The sequence below is a fragment of the Grampus griseus genome, assembly GCF_964374135.1.
Source record: "Grampus griseus genome assembly, chromosome: 1".
Lineage (NCBI taxonomy): Eukaryota > Metazoa > Chordata > Mammalia > Artiodactyla > Delphinidae > Grampus > Grampus griseus.
Genome location: NC_139017.1, coordinates 39577696 through 39598722, shown reverse-complemented (window position 1 = coordinate 39598722; position 21027 = coordinate 39577696). Strand labels below are relative to the sequence as shown.

General features: G+C 39.4%; 1 protein-coding gene across 2 annotated transcripts in view; it reads left to right on the top strand.

The window, feature by feature from the left end:
• Window positions 1-6160: 6160 nt before the first annotated feature.
• The window catches only part of CENPF (centromere protein F), a gene marked incomplete at both ends in the record, with an annotated part of 57782 nt that continues 42915 nt past the window's right edge, over window positions 6161-21027 (top strand). For both annotated transcript variants that reach the window (XM_082660660.1, XM_082660659.1), the window contains 6 exons: window positions 6161-6322; window positions 7361-7557; window positions 13165-13286; window positions 13701-13792; window positions 16257-16548; window positions 17679-17881. In XM_082660660.1, coding sequence (XP_082516786.1) covers window positions 6161-6322; window positions 7361-7557; window positions 13165-13286; window positions 13701-13792; window positions 16257-16548; window positions 17679-17881 — 1068 coding nt within the window. The remainder of the gene's footprint in view (window positions 6323-7360; window positions 7558-13164; window positions 13287-13700; window positions 13793-16256; window positions 16549-17678; window positions 17882-21027) is intronic.

Here is a 21027-nt window from a genome sequence, read left to right as displayed (position 1 = left end):
GAAATGTGTAGAAATATCGAATCACTACATTGTGTAACAGGAACTGCTTCACAAAAATAGGATGTTGGAAATGGAAGCAGGCTTTTCAGTGCTTTTGTGGCAATCTCAGGATATTCCGCCTTGACTTTAATCCAGAACGTATGAAGATTTGAAGTTGTCTCAAACATATATTTTTTTACATTTATTTATTTTATTTATTTTCATATTTGGCTGGGTTGGGTCTTCGTGCTGCACAAGGGCTTTCTTTAGTTGTGGTTAGCAGGGGCTACACTTTGTTGCGGTGCGCGGGCTTCTCATTGCGGTGGCTTCTCTTGTTATGGATCACGGGCTCTAGGCGCACGGGCTTCAGTAGTTGTGGCTCGCGGGCTCTAGAGCACAGGCTCAGTGGTTGTGGCGCACGGGCTTAGTTGCTCTGAGGCATGTGGGATCTTCCCAGACCAGGGCTTGAACCTGTGTCCCCTGCTTTGGCAGGCGGATTCTTAACCACCGCGCCACCAGGGAGGCCCTGTCTCAAACATATTTTTAAGGCCACCGTCATTTGCGATCTCAAGCAGTTGATCCTCTTCTAGGACGGACAAAGTCGATTCACCTGGCTTATTCACAAATGGGTCACGGATCCATTGCTTCCCAGTTCGGGGGTCTTTTGTGGTTGGGAAGTAACGCTCAAAGTCTTTTGAAGGCTGAGATAGCTGATCAGGCACCAGCTGGGAGAAAGAAGGCCCTGGCTCAGTCTCTTTCAAAATCTCTGCTAATGTTTGAAACATGTCAAAAATCCCAATGTGCACTCATTGCCCCCAGAATTCCACTTTGGCTTTGAATGAAGCCACTTTATCTGCCGACTTGAACACAGTTGTCGTTCTCCCCTGAAGTGACAGATTGAGTTCATTGAGCAGGTTGAATATGTCACACAAGTAAGCAAGTTTTGCGACCCATTCTGTGTCACTGAAATGTGCTGCCAGTGGTGACTCTTTCTAAAAGAAATCTCTGGAACAGCTCTCATAACTCAAAAACTCTGGCCAGTGATCTACATTTAGAAAGCCATCTCACTTCTGTGTCTAAGAGAAGACGTGTGTGCTCTGCGTCCGTCTCCTCACAGAGCTGTGCAAATAGACGTGAGCTAAGGGCATGTATTTTAATACATGATAATATTAATTGATAATAATATTGATAATTGTTCATTATCAACTTAATCCCATCCTGCAAAACGCTGTTAAGTTCAGTTGACTTTTTCGGCTAGCCAGCATTTCTCTGTGGATGACACATTCTGTAGGCTCACATTCAGAGGCGACCTCTTTGACCCGAGTAGTGAAACCAGAAAGCCGTCCGGTCATGGCAGCTGCTCCGTCCATGCATATACTGACACAAAATGACCAATTCAGTGTTCCTGATATGTAATCATTCAAGGACTTGAATAATTCTGCAGCTGTGGTGTTGGTTGGCAACAAAAGTGCGCATAACATATCCTCATGCACATCCTCCTGAAAAATATATCGCACAAAAACAAACACTGTTGCCTTGTTGTCAACATCGGTAGACTTGTCAACCTGGATTGCGTACCACGGTGACTCATTAATCCTCTCTAACAATTGTGCCTCAGTATCCTCTGCTATTTCATCAGTTCCTCTAGTTATGGTGCTAGCCAAAAACAAAGCTGGGGAAAAATAGAGGCAGGGGAAGGGAATCATAAAATTTAAGTCACAGAAATATCACTGAAGTTGCTACAATAGTCTCCATCACATAATTCCCTTGTCCAAGAAGTGAATGTATTTCTTTATTATTTATTATAGAATAGTGTAGCACAAAGCTTGGCTATACAGTGGTCGCTAATAGACATCTGCTTAGTAATGAATGAAAGAATAGTAACTGCAAATATCTCATTCAAACCTTGAGAATCCTCTATTACACGTTTTTCTAGTTCTGTTTTCCTTAGGCAGCTAATACATAGTCGAATAATTACCCTGGGAAGCAACATAGTTGGAATTGTTGTTGGCGTCAGAATTTGGTTCAAATCCCCAAACAGCCAGATACTAGACTGATAAGGAAGAGTGTCTCATAAAATTCTCTTCCCTTACCTGCTCCCTCCTCTCTCCTTGGGGCTTCAAGGAGACTGGAGAACAAGGCCTTTCTCCAGCTGGCAGTTTTACTTCCCAAGATAATTTTATTTTTAAGTTCTATGTGTAAAATTACTAGGGAGTTACTAGGGATGCAAAGATGAATTTAAAAAGATTTTAATCTACAGGATTTTCTGAGTCTGAAGGGGAGCCAGACGTAAACATAGATATCTATATGTATAACTATATTTATCTACCCATCTATTATAAGACATGGCAAAAATCCTAAAAGTATAAACCAAGCTCTAGGAAAGGCCTAGGAAATTATTATTTCTAAGGGGTGGGTGGGAATAGCGAAATTTTAAGAAGAAAGTGGCATTTGAATGGTGTACTGAAGGATGAGCAGAATTTCAGTGAAAGGTAAGGGGCTGCAGGAACGGTCTAATAAAAGATAAAGAGAGGGAGACAGAAAGATTGGAATCTATTGAGGAAGACAACAACATCAGAGATATATTAACTTAACAATTCATTGTTTTGCTCCTGCCTTTAAAGCTTATTTTTAGTTGAGAGAAATAAAACGGGTACATAAATACTCACAATACTAGTGAGCTTCATAGAAAAGGAGAGGTTGCATCCTGTTTCGACGATTTTTCTGGCTACAGTGTTCTCCCCTGGAATCCCGGCTAACAGATGTTCAGAATCACCTCTTTAGAATATGATCAATAGAGAACAGCAGTTAAGAGTGAGATCCTGCATGTTCTAGATTCAATTTCAAATGACTTAGCTTCTATGTGCTTCAGTTAACTTTTAAATAAAAATAAGAATATTTTCCTCAAAGAATTGTTAAGAATGACACGGGATGAAGAACACATGGCAGCACAGTACTTAGTATTTATGTCCTAAGTTATATATTTAATAAATAAGTAGATATGTGTGTACAGTATTGAGTTTTCACCAGACAGCACACTGCAGCGGGCTGTAGCCGATAGGCCTCACCCTCCTAATCAGTCTGCCCATTCCCTGGCTTTTGCGGAAAGAGCGGTTCATAACGCCTCCCAGCCTCAGCTAAAGCACGTGGACTCCGCCTCCCCACAACAACAAAACACCCTGTAGCACCAGCACCCGCCGCTCTGCTCCTGTGGCTTGATTTTTTTTTTTTTTTGGTGGCTTGATTTTTAAATCCATCCGAAAGGACCAATCAAAGGCGGCATTCCGAGTGCGCGGAAGAGGACTGGCTGACAGCTGATGACAGTGACCAATAGGCTTTGAGATGAGTTTGGTCTGGGCCGGAAGCGAGCGAATCGAAAACGGGTGGCGGTCGCGGGCAGTTTGAGTTGGAATCTGTGCTCCAGCCCGCGGCGGCTGTACTAGGGCCCGACTCTCTGAGTCGGGTTTTTCCCGACTCTGCCAGCAAGGTGAGCGTTCTGCTTGGGTCCCGGCTCTGGCGGCGAGAGTGAGGGAGCTGTTGGCCTTCTGCAGGGGGTTACTGGGCGGGGATGCCTGTGGAATCGCCCTCCTAGGCACTGAAGTTGCAGCGGGCCGCCGCCTCTTCCCTTCTGACGGAGCTGGGGAATCGGCCCCGGGCCAAGTTCTTTGTGGTGTCGGCCCCCCTCTGCTCCTGGTAAAAATGGGCTCGCACTAGTGTCCGGAGGCCCTGCTCGGTCACGGGCTTGCCCTTTGGAGGATCAATTTCCTCCTTTGTAAGGTAAAAGACTTGGGAGATCAGCAGGTATTTACTAGCAGCCTTCCGCGCCTATTTGAAATTTGGACACCGGTCCCTTGTTGCGTGGAGGAAATGCAGACTTTAGTTTTGAGGGTTTTGATCCGGGCAGCAGGTTGGTGTGCCTATTGTTAGTTGCGAGAGCATTTCTCTCACGCCTTCCACGTTCATTTGGCTGCGCCTGTGTTCCTGGCTCCGCTATGGGATGAGGACTCAGAAATAAATGACTTTGAGCCTGGTCTAGACGAGCAGGCAGAGTTTTCATTCACAGGCTCGCGGTGGCACTTTAGGCGGGAACTTGGGTTTCTTGGTGGAGATGGGGAATTCTGATAAAGGGAAAGCGCAAAACGGGCCTGCCGTGCCGGGGGTGGGCGAGTCACAAGGTCACAAAAGAGCTTCCTCGGGCACTTTCTGGGGTTGAGTGATTCGGGCATGGAGAGTGTCCTCCCCACGGTTAAGACAGAAACAGCATTTTCTGGAAGGAGGATAGTCCTGCAGATCTTTTTTGCAGGAACCTCGATATCCAGGGCTTTTCTACATCACCCACCCCTGCCCCCCACTTCCATCCCTTTGCCCCTCACATCTTTGAGGATTGCATTTTTTGTCCTTTTCTCCCAGTGGCTCCATAGAGATTGTTGAATGGTTGATGCCTTAATCTGTCAAAGTTCCCTCTAATCAAAATTAGCTTGGGTCTGGTGATTGCTTTAACCATTTATTTGTTGCTGTGTCTTAGACTTTGGAAATGGAAAAGCATTTAACTTGCCAGTCTTCCTTCTGTTTATTTCCATCATCTCTATCATCTTTTTAAATTGCTCCTTTTAATATTTTGTTCACTGTGGTGTACGGATGTCATGATTTCAGTGGCTGGCAGAATTGTTTAGGAGTTGTAGTTGTGTGCCTCTGAGGTATGCTATACCCGCCCGTGAACCCCTGAATGAGCAAGCTAGTTTGGAATAGAAGGAGTAGCCTATTGGGGCAGTGTAAATTGTCCTTTGTTGGTGGAGTGGCATGAGACTCCTTTAAGTAGTTTTTGGGTAAATGGGAATGGAGTTTAAGATGTTGTGTTCAAAGAACTAAAAGGGTGGGGTGGGAGGTGAGAATGGCAGAGAAAACAGCTCTCCAAGGCTTGATACTAAAGTATGTGTTTTCCGAGACCCTTCCTTCTCTTTTAATATTTGGAAAAAGTTTTATTATACTTAGTACTTTCATCAACTATTTATTAATCTGATAAAAAATGTCATTGATAAAGTCGACTGAAACAAAACGCTAAAAATGGTTGTGGACTTCATTTAGTAAAAAACAGATTCTCATCCTGTTGCTAAAGGAAGTGGAAAATGAATGCTTTTTCTTTCATTTGAGTTCTAAAGGCTAATGAATAAAGAATAATTGCCATACTTGTCTCCCAGCTGATTTAAATTTTCTAAGATATGCCTGAGAAAGAGGTAGGCCATTTCTATCTTGACGCCACAGGCATCAGTATACAAATGAAAAAGCGTTTTCAGTGACTAATACAATCGCTAATATGTATGGAAAGCTTACCAGGAGATACTGTTCTAAAGCTTTAGGGAACCACCACCATTATTATTCCCATTTTACAAATGAGGAAACCAAGGCACAGAGGTGTTAAATAACATGCCCAAGGTCACGCATCTTGTAGGTTGCTGAGCAGGGATTTGAATCACTAAGGCTATATACCTGATTCCTGGTCAGGGTCTGTCTGGAGAATGACTTTACTGCATTTTGCAGTGATTCTAGTGCTAGTATGGCATTCACCCTTTGTTCATGCATGCATTGACTCAACAAATGATAACCTCTTGGGAGGAAAAGGAGGTACCTGTGCCATGAGAGACTTTGATGGGGAGATATGACCAGATTATGATGGTTGTCCTCAGGGAAGGCTTCCTGGAGGAAGAGGGACAGAGTATGAGTGGGAATTAATGACATGAAGAGAGGAAAGAAGAGCATTTGCAAAGTAACTTATCATGCATTTTATTTGTCCTGTAAGACCTATTTCACCAGAAACCTTATAGCAAAATATTCATGTCTTGTACAATGAAAACAAACTGAGTGGTAGAAAGCAGGTAGCCATATAAGAGTCAAAAATGAGATATAAGAAAACCAGAAAGCAAGGGGAAGCCAAACAAGCATACTGTGTACTATTGACACTTCACAGTCAGTTATTAGTAGTCACCTTGCAGAGGGTGGAGAAGATGGATGTTATACTTTGTTATCTTTTGAAACATGAAGTTTTGAAACTTGATTCTTAGAGGTGGTTATGTAGATTAGTTAGTCTCTGAGACAGTAAGTTTCTTTTTACTATAGTAAGACCAACAGGTTGTTTATTCTTTTCAGTTTATTTATAAATGTTTGAATAATAAAGGAGAGCAAAATGAGCTGGGCTTTGGAAGAATGGAAGGAAGGCCTGCCTACAAGAGCTCTTCAGAAAATTCAAGAGCTTGAAGGACAGCTCGACAAACTGAAGAAAGAAAGGCAGCAAAGGCAGTTTCAACTTGAAACTCTGGAGGCTGCGTTGCAGAAGCAAAAACAGAAGGTATCACTGAAATGCTGGTATTTAAAACTGTTCTCTCATTATTTGGATGAATGGTTTTGTCTTGGTCTTTTCAATTTAGAGAAAAATGATTTTGCCATCTTCAGGTGGTAATCCCCCCTCCTCTCCTTTATTGAATCTTTTTTTTTTTTTTTTTTTTTTTTTGGCCACACCACGTGGCATGTGGGATCTTAGTTCACCGACCAGGGATGGGACCGCGCCCCCTGCAGTGGAAGCTCAAGCTGAGTCTTAACCGCTGGACCACAGGGGAAGTCCCCTCCCCTGTTGAGTCATTTTTATTTTAATTACCTCATTTTCTCCGTTCTTTGTTTTCATTTCTGCTTACCTGCTAATGTGTAGGGCTGCTGAGTTCCATTTTCACTTCTGTTTAGGACCAAGAATTGGGCATTGCTTTTGCATTCTGCACTAAAATGGCCGAAAATCTCTGGCTCCGAATCTGGGATCAATATTAGAGCACTTTGCAGTCCAAATAGATATCACTATTTGGACATCTATTTAAAGTCCACTATTTGGACTTTCTGAGAGTGAGCTTTTCACCTTGGTATTCCCACCTCTCTCCAGGACTAGTAAATGGAAACTTAAATAGTACTTCTTTCGTATCTTTGCATTAGCCAACCCATAGTAATACAATTACTGCTCCTAAAATGTTTTTGCTAGTGGGAGAATTTTTCAGTTTCTTACAGTAACTGGCTTTAGCAGCTGAACTTGAAAATGAATAGTTAAGGGAGGGTTTATAAGATTTATTTTTGATTTTTTAATTCTTGAAAGCCTATTAAAGCCTCTCTTTCTAGGATGGGTTTGTGTAGCCCTAACCAAGGACTGTAATACATGACTTTGCAAAACTTTTCTATCAATAGGCTTCAAAGTGAGATCATCTAAAATTTCGGTGTACATCAAGCACTGACTTCTGTATTTTTTCAACCATATCTCAGAAAATTAGTCATCAGTGTTAGATTAACAGATACTATTTGGTAAATTCATGAGTAAGAGACCTAGTTCCTTTTGAATAATCTGCATTAGGTTGAGAATGAAAAAGCTGAGGGTGCAAACCTGAAAAGGGAGAACCAAAGCTTGATGGAAATATGTGAAAATCTGGAGAAGACTAAGCAGAAGATTTCTCACGAACTTCAAGTCAAGGAGTCACAAGTGAATTTCCAAGAAGGACAACTGAACACAAGCAAAAAGCAAATAGAAAAACTGGAACAGGAACTTAAAAGGTAACTTTTTTGGGAATTGTATTTATTATAGATGTCTTTGTATATATTCATCAGATGCAGCTATCTTTTCCTTTTATGGTGTAATTATTACACATTGACATTTTTTTCTTTCCAGTGGAATGAACAATGATTTGAGGAAGATTAATTCTTTTCTTATATGCTTCAGTCCTATTGTTGCATGGCTCAGTACTATATAAATTCATTAAATGGTTGCTAGCTTATTCATTTACTTATTCAGTATATGTTTATTAAGCTGCTTCATGTGCCAGGCACTGTGTTTGTTACTAGGGAATGCAATAATAAATAATACCAAAACTATCAACAGTGGTTACTGAAAAAATGGAGGGAAGTTAAAGCATGGCTTATATTGATGGCTTCTGTTTTCTCTGTGTGGAAAAGCTGTTGTAGAGAATCAGAGAACTAGGGAACTTCAAAAGGACTGAGGAGCACTGAGGGCTCAGTTGAGATTGGAGGCCAGGAATTTATAGTGGGACCAATCTATAGCGTTTAATGAGTTTTTTTTTTTTCCTTTCTTTAGCATATAAATGCTGAGAAGGTATACAGGAGGATCGATTTAGGGTTTTTGGGCGAGGGTGATGGGATAGAAGACAGTGGAATAATTGAGGATATTGGAAGAGAGTGATTGAAGTTGGGTGCCATGGAATCTCAGCTGGAGAGGAGGGAAGTGAAGTCTAGAAGACTTTCCTACTGAGGTCCCCATCCAAGAGACCCATCTTCCATCTTAAGTATTACATAATCAATTCACCAATATCAATTCCATATTTAGGCAATAAAAAAAAGGTGCTTATTACTACTTTTCCATTAAAAAAAAAATCCCCCAAACAACTAGAGGCATTACTCAAAATAAATTTAATGGGACTTGAGCACTGCTGGCTTATAAATGGAATCTTCTTGTTCTAGTAGTGGAATTTTGTCAAAATAACAAGGAGTGATAAACACTAAAAGCAAAAAAGACTTTAGCAAATTGCCCTATTGTTAATTCCATGAATATACACCCAAAAATTTTAAGAAAAAATTTTGTTTTGAAATAACTTTAGACTTCCAGAAACAGTTGTTAACATCTTACATAACCAGAGTACAATGACCAAATCAGAAATAAACATTAATTCAATACTATTAACTAAACTACAGACTTTATTGGAATTTCACTCATTTTTCCAGTAATGGCCTTTTTGTGTTCCAGGATCTGATCCAGGATTCCACACTGCATTTAGTTGATGTTTTCTTACTTTTTTTTTTTTTTAGTATTTATTTGGCTGCGCTGGGTCTTAGTTACTTTTTTTTCTAAGCTCTGATGGTTTCTTGTCTTTTGTGACCTTGACATTTTTAAAGAGCACTAGTCTCCTTTATTGTAGAATAGTCCTCAATTTGGGTTCGTCTGCTGTTTTTCAACAATGGCAGAATTGACATTTTGGACTGGATTATTCTTTGTTGTGGAAGGCTGCCCTGTAGGCTGCATTGTAGGATACTTAGAATTCCTGGCCTCTACCCACTAGATGCCAGTAGCACTTACACCACCTCCAAATTTTGACAGTCAAAAATGTTGCCAGGCGTTGCCAAATGTCCTTTGGGAGGGCAAATTCATCCCGGATGGAGAATCACTGGGTCAGATTGAGGTTATGAATTTTTGGTAAGAATACCACGGAGGTAGTGACACACCTTTATAGTGACGTGTATAGTAGTGACGTGCATCATATCAGAGTGTACATGATTTAATTTGACTTTTAAACCGATCGCTTGTTAGGGTGTTTATCTGGGTTTCTGCATTATAAAGTTACTGTTTTTCCATTTGTAATTAATAAATATTTTGATGCCAAGAATTTTTTTTCCTGGCATAGCTGCAATAATCTTAATTCTATCTACAAAGGAAACATACTTTTGAAAGTTAAAACGTTTAAAAATTACAGTTTGCCCTCCATATCCATGAGTTCTGCATCCACAGATTCAACCAACCAAGGGTCAAAAATATTTGAAAAAAATTCCAGAGAGTTCCAAAAGCAAAACTTAAGTTTGCTGCGTGCAGGCAACTATTTACATAGCATATACATCGTATTAGGTATTATAAGTAACCTAGAGATGATTTAAAGTATACAGGAGGATATACATAGGTTATACGTAAATACTACCTATGTGATTTTATATGAGAGTTGAGCATTTGCACATTTTAGTATTCAAGGGGGTCCTAGAACCAATCTTCTGCAGGTAGATTGTTAGGGACAACTATATGCTTGTCTTTTGGTGAAGCTGATAATTTAAGTGCACAGAAATCTTTTTCTAATTTTGTTTCCTATCCGTGTGGGAAGGTGGCTATCTATAATTTGCCATGTTAGAATGATAAATAAATTTCTGTCTTGTTGAGTTCTTTGTTTTCCTAAACTCTATCCTGGTCTGTGTTCATCACTATTCCTAGCACCTGGCAATTGTAGGTCCTCAAATATTTGTTGAATGAATGAATGAAAGAGAGGCATTTGTTTTGGAAAGCAGGTGCTCGGGAAGTAGGAAGCTCACTTCAGTATGCTAGAATAATCATTTCTTTGAAAAGAACATTTTGGCTGCCAATATTAGAAATATTGGTTTTAATAATTTACTTTATTAATTGGTTTTAATAATTTAATTTAGACAGAAATGTTAGTATTTTTTAACATTTGAGAAAAAATGCTTTTGTATACATTTCCCTATTTCATTGAAAAGTGCCATTTGGTAGCAGTGCCTGCAGATATAGTTCATGGTTGTATCTGACATGTAGCAATGGTTAAATGTTAGCATTAATATTATCAGTTGTTAGTTATTATCGTCATCATGGGATTAGGATACCCTCATAGCACATTTAGTTTAAAAATATTTTTATTATCTATGATGTTGATAGATATAGATGTTTATAAAAGTTTACAAACTGTATAGACTTTAGACTATAAAAACTATTGAGTATACTCTTCTATAGTATAAAAATTGTTAAGGGTATAAGACCTATAGATTACAATAACTATTGAGTATAGTTTTAATTATTTAATTTTTGGGGCAGTGTTGGGTCTTTGTTGCGGTGCGCAGGCTTCTCATTATCGTGGCTTCTTTTTGCAGAGCACGAGCTCTAGGCACGCAGGCTTCAGTAGTTGTGGCACGTGGGCTTCAGTAGTTGTGGCTCGCAGGCTCTAAAGCACAGGCTCAGTAGTTGTGGCACACGGGCTTAGTTGCTCCACAACGTGTATGATCTTCCCGGGCCAGGGCTCGAACCCGTGTCCCCTGTATTGGCAGGCGGATTCTTAACCACTGCACCACCAGGGAAGCCCCGAGTGTAGTTTAAAATTTTTCACTGGTAACCTTCAGGTACAGGGCAGGAACTTATTTTTTCCATCAATGGCCACCGATTTCAGGTACATCTTGAACGAGTTAGGTTGAACATTTGAAATGTTGGTCAAAAACTGGTGAATAATAGACACAGAACACAGACTGGTTGTTGTCAGGGACTGGGGGAAGATGGCACTGGGGAGAAATTCCTTAATGGTTAAAGAGCTTTACTATGGAATGATAGAAATGGCTTTTAAGTAGATAGAGATGGTAGTTGTACAACACTGTGAGTGTAATTAATGCCACTGCATTGTTCACTTAATCTGGTTAATTTTATGTTACGTGAATTTCACCTCAATAAATTATTTTTTAAAACAAAACAAAAAATGAACAAACAAAAACAAACAAATAAAAACTGGTGAATATTAGCAATCTCATATAGTTAAATTAGACCTAGGAGAAAACAGCTTAATTTTATGTTTTTTTGTTTTGTTTTGGTGGTGTGGTGATTTGTGTTTTTTCTCTCCCTAGGAGACAGGAGATACAAAGGTTTATAAAAATAATAGGGTATACTTTTATTTAATAGTTAAAATTAATAAACTTTTTTTTTTTTTTTTTTTTTTTTTTACTGAAAAGATGTGAATTTGAGAGGGCAAAGAAACATCAGTTTTGCAAAGTTCTTCAAAATTCATCTCTGGAGTTTTACCAACCTTTTTACACCTTTGGAAGTCTATAGACCTGCAGTGTCCAATCTGGTAGCCACTGGTTACATGTGGCTGTTGAACACTTGAAATGTGGCTAGTGTCAATTGAGGTGTGCTGGAAGGACACAACCCAGTCCAAATTCTGAAGATTTAGTACAAAAACATGTAAAATATCTTATTAATGATTTTTGTAATGATTATAAGTTGAAATTACAATATGGAAAATATTGAGTTAAATATTAAGATTAAATTCATTTATTTCTTGTTACTTTTTTCATGCTAATACAACATTTCTGTTGGAGGACTCTTACCTGTTATAAATTCGAATGTGACAATTTGATTTGCTGAGCAGCCATTTTCAGCTCATACATTGCTTCTTCCTTCCCGGATTGAATTTGGAGCAGGCAGAGCTAGGGCACTGAGGCACTTTCTTCACTACTTTCTTCACTCCCTGCTTTGAGTAATGTGTCCTTGGCAAAGAGAATGGTGCACATCATTAGCCATTCTACTAGGGTATTCATTTTATTTCTTGTGTTAAGTTAAACTCAGAGACATTGGAGACTTGCAGGAATTGAGTCCTCTCTTAGGTTTGCTTCTGAAGGGTGTTACAACTGAAATGGTAGGGATACTCTGTACACATATACAATACAGTCGGCCCTCGTATCCACAGGTTCTGCACCCACAGATATGGAGGGCTGAGTGTACGACTGCTGTTTTATATAAGGGACTTGAGCATCCCTGGATTTTGTTATCTGCAGGTGTCCTGGGACCAACAACCCACAGATCCCAAGGACGACTGTATATAGCTCACTTTCTCCAGTTCTTTGGATCTGTTTCCTGCCAGTATCTTTTCTAGATGCATTACGTTAACTTGATTTTTAAAATGTGTTTTAAAAATATCACAAAAGACGTGATATGTATATCAAATCTGTTTGTTTTTGGTTTTTTTGCGGTACGCGGGCCTCTCAGTGTTGTGGCCTCTCCCGTTGCGGAGCACAGGCTCCGGATGCGCAGGCTCAGCGGCCATGGCTCACGGGCCCAGCCGCTTTGCAGCATGTGGGATCTTCCCAGACTGGGGCATGAACCCGTGTCCCCTGCATCGGCAGGTGGACTCTCAACCATTGCGCCACCAGGGAAGCCCCAAATCTCTGTTTTTATAATGACAATATTATAAGTAATGCCATCCGGTTTTATGATTTGAGCCCATGCTCCAATTTCCTCCTGTGTTTCTGAAATTCTGGTATTTTGTAGCACTGTGTCTTTCTTTGGCCTAGAATATAAAACTTCATTGGAATGTGTCCCAACCCTCTCAACTCTTCTTTGCTACTGTGGTGGTTATTACAGATCTTCATTATCGTCTTTATCACGTTGTAATTACTGGTCTATAGTTCTGTTTTCCTAACTAGACTGAGTTCCTTTGAAGACAAAGGACTGTCTCATAAATTAGTTCTTATTAAACGTCTGTTGGATAAATGAAGTGGTAAGAATTCTTAGAGGGTTGGTTTTTTTGTAAGTTTATCGCTTTCTGAGAACGTATGGTGTTGGTATTCTACAGCTGTTGCTCTGATTTGCCATCCTCTCGGGTCCTTTTCTCATAGGTGTAAATCTGAACTTGAAAGAAGCCAACAAGCTGCACAGTCTGCAGATGTCTCTATGAGTCCATGCACTACACCACAAAAAATTTTTGCAACTCCACTCACACCAAGCCAGTATTATAGCGGTAAGGATATTTTCCCTTTGTATAAATAGCTCTTTTATTGAGATTTTAATTCTGCCAAAGAAATGAATTCATTCAACTTTGAATTCAACTTCTAATTTTAGCATTAAAAAAAAAGCAGCCATTAGTTACATATACATTTGTGTATCTGTTGAACTATGTTGAGCCATCAGTAAGCCTTTAAACTTTTCACTTTATCCTATGGTATTTTAAAACATAATTCAGTTTTGGAATATTTAAAACACCTATGTTTCCATGTATTTTGATATTTGAGTAATTTGATCAGTATCCATTGCCTTAACCAAAATATTCTTTCTATCTGATGTACTAAGATACTCATTTCTAGGCGATCTATCATAATGATTCTTTGCAAAATCAGTGATCGAAGTAAAACTGTATCTCAATGTCTGTGTTTAGGTTCCAAATATGAAGATCTAAAAGAAAAATATAATAAAGAAGTTGAAGAACGAAAAAGATTAGAGGCAGAGGTGAAGGCCTTGCAGGCAAAGGTAAATTAATTATGGGCCTTTTAATAGAGTATGCAGTTGAAGAAGTACTTTGATATAGGATGCAACAAGGATAGAGAAAAATCTGCTTCACATAGGGCTGGCACATTTTTATTACACTGAGAAAATAAAGTTCCTGGCTCATTGGTTATGGTATTTTTAAATTTTAAAATAGGTAAGAGTAGAGTAAAATAGATTGGGGAGATGACTTTATCCCTAAATATTAAATGTTCACCAAATTCCATGGAAACTGTGGTCATGTAATTATTTCTCTGTTAAGATCTAATGATAAAGAAGAAGTTTCAAGAGGGTGGGACCAGAGTCATAACTGACACTCACTAGCTTTGGAACCTGGAGGCGATTGCTTCCTGTTCAGGCCTTCTGATGGAATGTGGTGATTGCTACCAGGGACGTGAGGTTTGGGGGTCATTATTAATGAACTGTTTATTTCAGGTGAGAATGTTATCAACGTAATCTCCCCAGTTCTTTTAACTAAGTTGCTGACAAGTGTTTTAAATTACATTTTGATAGGGGTAAAAAAAGCAGAGAGAGGTGGGTGAAAAGATTTGTTTAACATCAATAAAATAAACAAAATGCGTATTTTGGAAACCCCAGCTTTTAGTTTCAGGACTGACCCAGAAAATACCTGGTGTCTATAGAATATACCTTTCCCATTTCTGTGCACGATGTTATTTATTTATTATTTATTTTATTATTTTTTTTTGCGGTACACTGGCCTCTCACTGTTGTGGCCTCTCCCGTTGCGGAGCATAGGCTCCGGACGCGCAGGCTCAGCGTCCATGGCTCACGGGCCCAGCCGCTCCGCGGCATGTGGGATCTTCCCGGACCGGGGCACGAACCCGTGTCCCCTGCATCGGCAGGCGGACTCTCAACCACTGCGCCGCCAGGGAAGCCCGCTGTTATTTGTTTTTTAAAAAATTCCAGTTTGGCACTTAATGGCACAATTCTAAACATATGAACTTGGTGAGATGGCACAACTTAGCAAACAGTTTAAGGCTGAATTTATACGTAGATGCCTTAAATACTGAGGATCAAAAAAATACCTGTTAGAGCTTTAACAATTTAAATTCTTTTTACGTCTTTAACCCTTGTTTTGAGATCACCAGGGTTTTGATATGTAGCAAAGGCATTGCTTACAAGATGAATAAAATTAAACAATAATTCTCTGGTCTGACTTGGAAATACGTGCTTTGTTATCCAGTTCAGTCATTGGTATCAATTCTGGCCCTGACATCTGTTCCCAGAGTTATTTTGTGGAGGACTATGCGTCTCCAGAAGCCTTAAACCTTTCCCTGTGGCAAGAAAAGCCCTTGCTATCAAAAATTTAACTTGGGCTTCCCTGGTGGCGCAGTGGTTGGGAGTCCGCCTGCCGATGCAGGGGACACGGGTTCGTGCCCCGGTCCGGGAAGATCCCACATGCCGCGGAGCGGCTGGGCCGGTGAGCCATGGCCGCTGAGCCTGTGCGTCCGGAGCCTGTGCTCCGCAACGGGAGAGGCCACAACAGTGAGAGGCCCGCGTACCAACAACAAACAAACAAACAAAATTAACTCAGCTTCTATAGCCACACCTTGATAGTTTTCAGAATGCAGGCAGAGAGAAGAACAAAAAGAAGAATTCAAAACAGCAGAAAATCCACAAATGTGTATTATATGATACAAAATACCTCATACGACATTTTTGGGGGGAGAGTGTTATGGTGGAATGTGAGATTCTTGAAAGAGTTCTTTAGGTTAGTATTGAATTTTGAGTCTCAGTGTGCAAAGCTACAGGGGGAGGTGACCAAGGAGGGGCAAAGTAAAATCAAATTTCAGAATTCAAAATGGCAGTGAGTACTCACATGTGTTTTTATGAAGTATATGAGGGATGCAGAATAAATACAAAAACTGAGCCCATTTAAAATAGATTGGGCCTCAGATGGTACTGATTTCACCCTTCAGTGCCAAGTCTGACCATTAGAACATTTCCTCACTGGTTATTGGGACCCAGTGGTCCCCTTGACTTGATGAATGTTCTTTCTTGGTACACAGTGGAAGTGTTACTACCTTCTTGGCATGGCTTTATGTTCTATTTGAAAATAAGTACATAATCTTTTTTTTTTTATTGCAGTATTGCTGATTTCCAATGTTGTATTAGTTTCAGGTATATATAGCAAGGTGATTCAGTTATATACATTATATATACATATATACTTTTTCATATTCTTTTCCATTATAATTTATTGCAAAACATTGAATGTAGTCCCCTGTGTGTAAGACCTTGTTGTTTATCTATATTATATGTAGTAGTTTGTATCTGCTAATCCCAAACTCCTCATTTACCCGCCCTCCCACCCCCGCTGCTTTCCCCTTTGGTAACCATAAGTTTGCTTTTTTATGTCTATGAGTCTACTACATAGTCTTAAATATTTTGACTTCTAAAGGGCTCTAAAGAGTTTCTGTTTTTACAGAAAGCAAGCCAGGCTACTCCCCAAAGCACCATGAACCACCGGGACATTGCCCGACATCAGGCTTCATCATCTGTGTTCTCATGGCAACAAGAAAAGACCCCAAGTCGTCTTTCATCCAGTGCTCTAAAAACTCCAATTAGGAGGGATTTCTCTGCATCTAGTTTTTCTGGGGAACAAGAAGTGACTCTGAGTAGATCAACTTTGCAAATAGGGAATAGAGATGCTAATAGCAGTTTCTGTGATAATTCTAGCAATTCTCATCTTTTGGATCAATTCAAAGCCCAGAATCAAGGTAACTTCTTGAGCTAAATTAAATTTTCCTGAGATAATTTTAGAAGTCTAGAGATTTCTAGACATTTTTAGCCCTAGAAAGTGCTCATGTGTTTTGTTAGACCCATCAGTGATCAACATCCCAGCCTGGTGATGTGAAATACTGTCTTTGGGATAATGAGAAAAGATATCACCATTTGGAAAGGTACCTTTATTTGTACTATAAAGCTGGTGCCATGAAGACTTGAAAAGTAGGGTGAGTGGCTTTGACTTTCCAGAGCGGGGCAAGTAGGTGGGTTACAGTTGACACTCCCCACAGCTCTCCCCTGGCTCCTTTTGTGGCCCATGAAACAAGCCAGTTTTGGCCAGAGGTGTGGCATGTGTCTGTAGGAGAGCTTTGCTGTGTGCTGCCAGGTTGTGTGTATGGGAGAAACCTGTAACCTTGGCTGCTGCACCACGCTGCTGCTGACAGCCAAGGGTGCCAGGTGGTGTTCTGGAATCTAGTCTGCAGACTGTGATAATTTCCAGTGGTATGGTAGATTGAAAATCACCATCTGTGTGCACTGGTGAGACCTGTCCCATGGCCAGTGCCATTGGAACCAATATTGTGTATATGTGGGGGAAAAAAATGAAAAAAAACATTGTTGTTAATTTTGGCAATAGAGGAGGTTCACACTGTCTTGCTCTTTACTGGAGGACAAGCTACTAGAGAATGTGGGAGGGTGAATTTTTCACTGCTTAGCACTCATTTGCATTGATATGGGCATAAAAAATATATTAGGTTGTGGGTGTATGAAACCAAGTGGTAATTTTAGTGCAGGCTGTTATATGTGGTACACTTTTTGCAGTCTCGATAAGATACTATTCACGATTTTAGAAAAACATTTCTGCCCCCCCAAGTTTCTCTGTGAAAACTTACGAAAATTTGTTTCTCCTGCTTTCTGTAGGGTTTTTGAATACAAATAACAATTAAGACTAAACATTGAAATTAAATCCAATTAAAGTAGCTTCTTTGTTTAATGTGAATTGATTTATGTTTGACTCACCAAAGATTTCAGAGCAGAGTAACGTTGATACATTCTGAGTTTAGTTGTAAATGTCTTTGTGAAAAATATATGTTAATTGAAGTGTGGGTTTTGTTTGTGATTTAAGAGCTAAGGAGCAAGATTAGTGAGTTGGAACTACGTCTGCAAGGACAAGAAAGAGAAATGAAAGGCCAAGTGAACAAGCTTCAAGAACTCCAACTCCAAGTGGAGAAAGCAAAAGTGGAATTAAACGAAAAAGAGAAAGTTTTGAACAAAAGCAGGGATGAACTGGTGAGAACAACTGCACAGTATGACCAGGCATCAACCAAGGTACTTGACTTTTCATGAGTTATTGATAAATCTCCATTTTTTTTCATATCATTCTTTGGAAAGAGTACTCTGCACTTAGACTTGTGAAATAAATATTAGTAGTGAACCTTATTATATACTAGGCGGTATTGATGCAGTTGAACAGTAAGTTCTTTTAGAGTTGGGTAGATCTGGGGTCAAATCCGGACTGCACATTTTCCCAGCCAAGGGACCTGGGCAAGTCACTGATCTCTTTTATATCTCAGAGGGTGGTGAAGAATAAAGATTATGTATGTACAGTGCCTGGCAGGTGCCTAATATATAAAAGAGGCACTTAAAGTCATGGAGCTTTAAAAGAGGTTTAGGACATACGATACAATTGAATAGACCTACTCCTGGGATCCAGTGTATACACTCCTACCATTTAATCTAAGGCTCTAATTAAGGCCAAGCTTCATAGCCCGTTATTTGGGGGTTGTCTTTGTTGTTGTTGTTGTTGCTTTGCCCCCAACCTACCTCTCTAGTCTTTTCTTCTCTTTTTTTCTATTATTCATTCATTCACTGACTCATTTGACAAATATTTATTGACCATCTACTGTATGTCAGCCACTGTTCTAGACCTGGGGATGCAACAGTGAGTAAATAGACAAAAAGAATGGCCCTTGTGGAGCTTCATCATAATGGGGGACGTAACGTAGATGTACCAGTCACGTAGATAGTGTGTTATATGGAGAAAAGTGTAGAGCAAAACGAATTATCTTCTAGGACCAACTGCAGTTATTTGGTGTTTCTTGAACCTAATCTGTGTCTGGGTCAGTGTTCTGCTCACATTTGCCTTTCTGCTTGGCATACCCGCCTCTTGGAATACTCTTGACATGCTCCCCATCCCGTGAGCTCCTTCTCTCATTTCTTAGTGTGGTGAGGTCTTTTCTCCTGGCTTCCATCCCCATTATGACCCTTTTATTGTCGTTATTTATGTTCTAGCTCTTGTAGTTCCCACACTTGGCTAATTGTCAGAATCACTGAGAACCTTGCAGAATTAATCTTCTTAGACTCATGTCTGAAGTGGGCCTATGGAATTTACCTTTAATAAAATCTCTAGGTAAAAACCACTGTAGTAGGTAGACCTGTATCTTCTATTTGCTTCCTGGGAACAGGCTCTTTCTGCCTTTCTTTTTTTTCAAATTAATCCTTTTTATTTTAAGATAATTATAGATTCGTGTAGTTATATAAAATAATAGCTTGTTAATATGATGGGTTACAATGATTGCTTTTCAGATATTTGAATGTCTTTCATCCTTGGAATAGACCATACTTGGTCTTGGTGTATAATTCATTTTATATATTTCTGACTTTTATTTGCTAATAATTTGTTAAGGATTCTCGTGTCTATATTTGTGAGGGATGTTGTTCAGCTGTTTTCTCTTTTTGTACTGTCTTTGTCTGGTATTTGTATCAGAGGTAATACTAGCTTCATAAAATGCATTGGGAAGCATTCCCTTCTCTTCTCGGAAGAGATTGTGCAGAATTGGTGTTATTTCATCTTTATACATTTGGTAGAATTCTCCATGAAACTATCTGGGCCTGGAGATTTCTTTTTTGGGAGATTTAAAATTATAAATTCAATTTTTAAATAGTTACACAGCTATTAAAATTATTTATTTCACATTGGATGAGTTGGGTTAGTTTGTGATTTTAGAGGAAATTTCATCTAAATTGTCAAATTTGTGCATGTGGAGTTCATAGTATTTCCTTATTCTTTTGATGTCTGTAGGTCAGGTTTATTCCCTGTTCATTTCTGATATTTGTGTCTTCTCTATTTTTCTCTTTGTCAGTACTGCTAGGAACTTGACAGTTTTGTTGTCTTTTATTGATCTTACCAAAGAGTCAGCTCTTTAATTCATTGATTTTTCTCTATTTGCTATTTTCAATTTCATTGATTTTTAAATTTTTTTTCCTCTCTGTTATTTCCTTCTGCTTGCTTTAGGTTTATTTTGCTCTTCTTTTTCTAGGTTGTTGAGGTGGGGAGCTTAGCTTACTGACTTGAGACTTCTTTTCTAATGCAGACATTTAATGCTATAAATTTCCCTCTCAATACTGCTTTAACTGTGCTCTGCAAATTTTGATATATTGCATTTTTTTAAATAATTTTTTAAAACATTTATTTATTTTTGGCTGCATTGGGTCTTCGTTGCTGTGCACAGGCTTTCTCTAGTTGCGGGGAGCAGGGGCTACTCTTTGTTGTAGTGCGTGGGCTTCTCATTGTGGTGGCTTCTCTTGTTGCAGAGCACAGGCTCTAGGCGCATGGGCTTCACTAGTTGTGGCATGCGGGCTCAGTAGTTGTGGCTCGTGGGTTCTAGAGCACAAGCTCAGTAGTTGCGGTGCATGGGCTTAGTTGCTCCGCGGCATGTGGGATCTTCCCAGACTAGGGCTTGAACCCGTGTTCCCTGCATTGGCAGGCGGATTCTTAACCACTGCACCACCAGGGAAGTCCCTGATATATTGTATTTTAATTTTTATTCTTTAATGTACTAAAAAAATTTTTTTTTCTTGGAACTTCCTTTTTGGCTCATTGATTATTCAGAAATACCTTGTTTAGTTTCCAAGTGTTTGGAGCTTTTTCTCTTTTTGTTATTGATTTCTAGTTTGATTCCACTGTGTTCAGAGAATATACTTTATGATTTCAGGTCTTTTAAATTTGTGGGGGTTTTCTGGCCTAGTATATGGTCTATCTTGGTATATGTTTCATAGGCACTTGGAAAAAAATGTATATTCTCTTGTTGGATGGAATGTTCTAAAAGTGTCATTAGCTCCTGTTGGTTAACGTTCTTTGTTGAATTCCTCTGTATCTTTGCTGATTTCTTGTCTAGTTGCTCTAGCAATTGTTGAGAGAGGGATATTGAAGTCTCCCATAATTGTTGATTTGTCTATTTCTCCTTTCTGTTCTATCAGTTTTTGCTTCACTTATTTTGCAGTTCTGTAGTTCGGTCCATACACGTTTAGGATTGCTATGTCTTCTTGGTGGATTGACCCTTATCATTATGCAATAGCCCTCAGTGTCTCTGGTAATTTTTTTTATTCTGAAGTCTACTTTATCTGGTAGTAATATAGCCACTGTAGCTTTCCTTTGGTTTATGTTTCATGATGTATTTCTTTCTGTCTTTTTA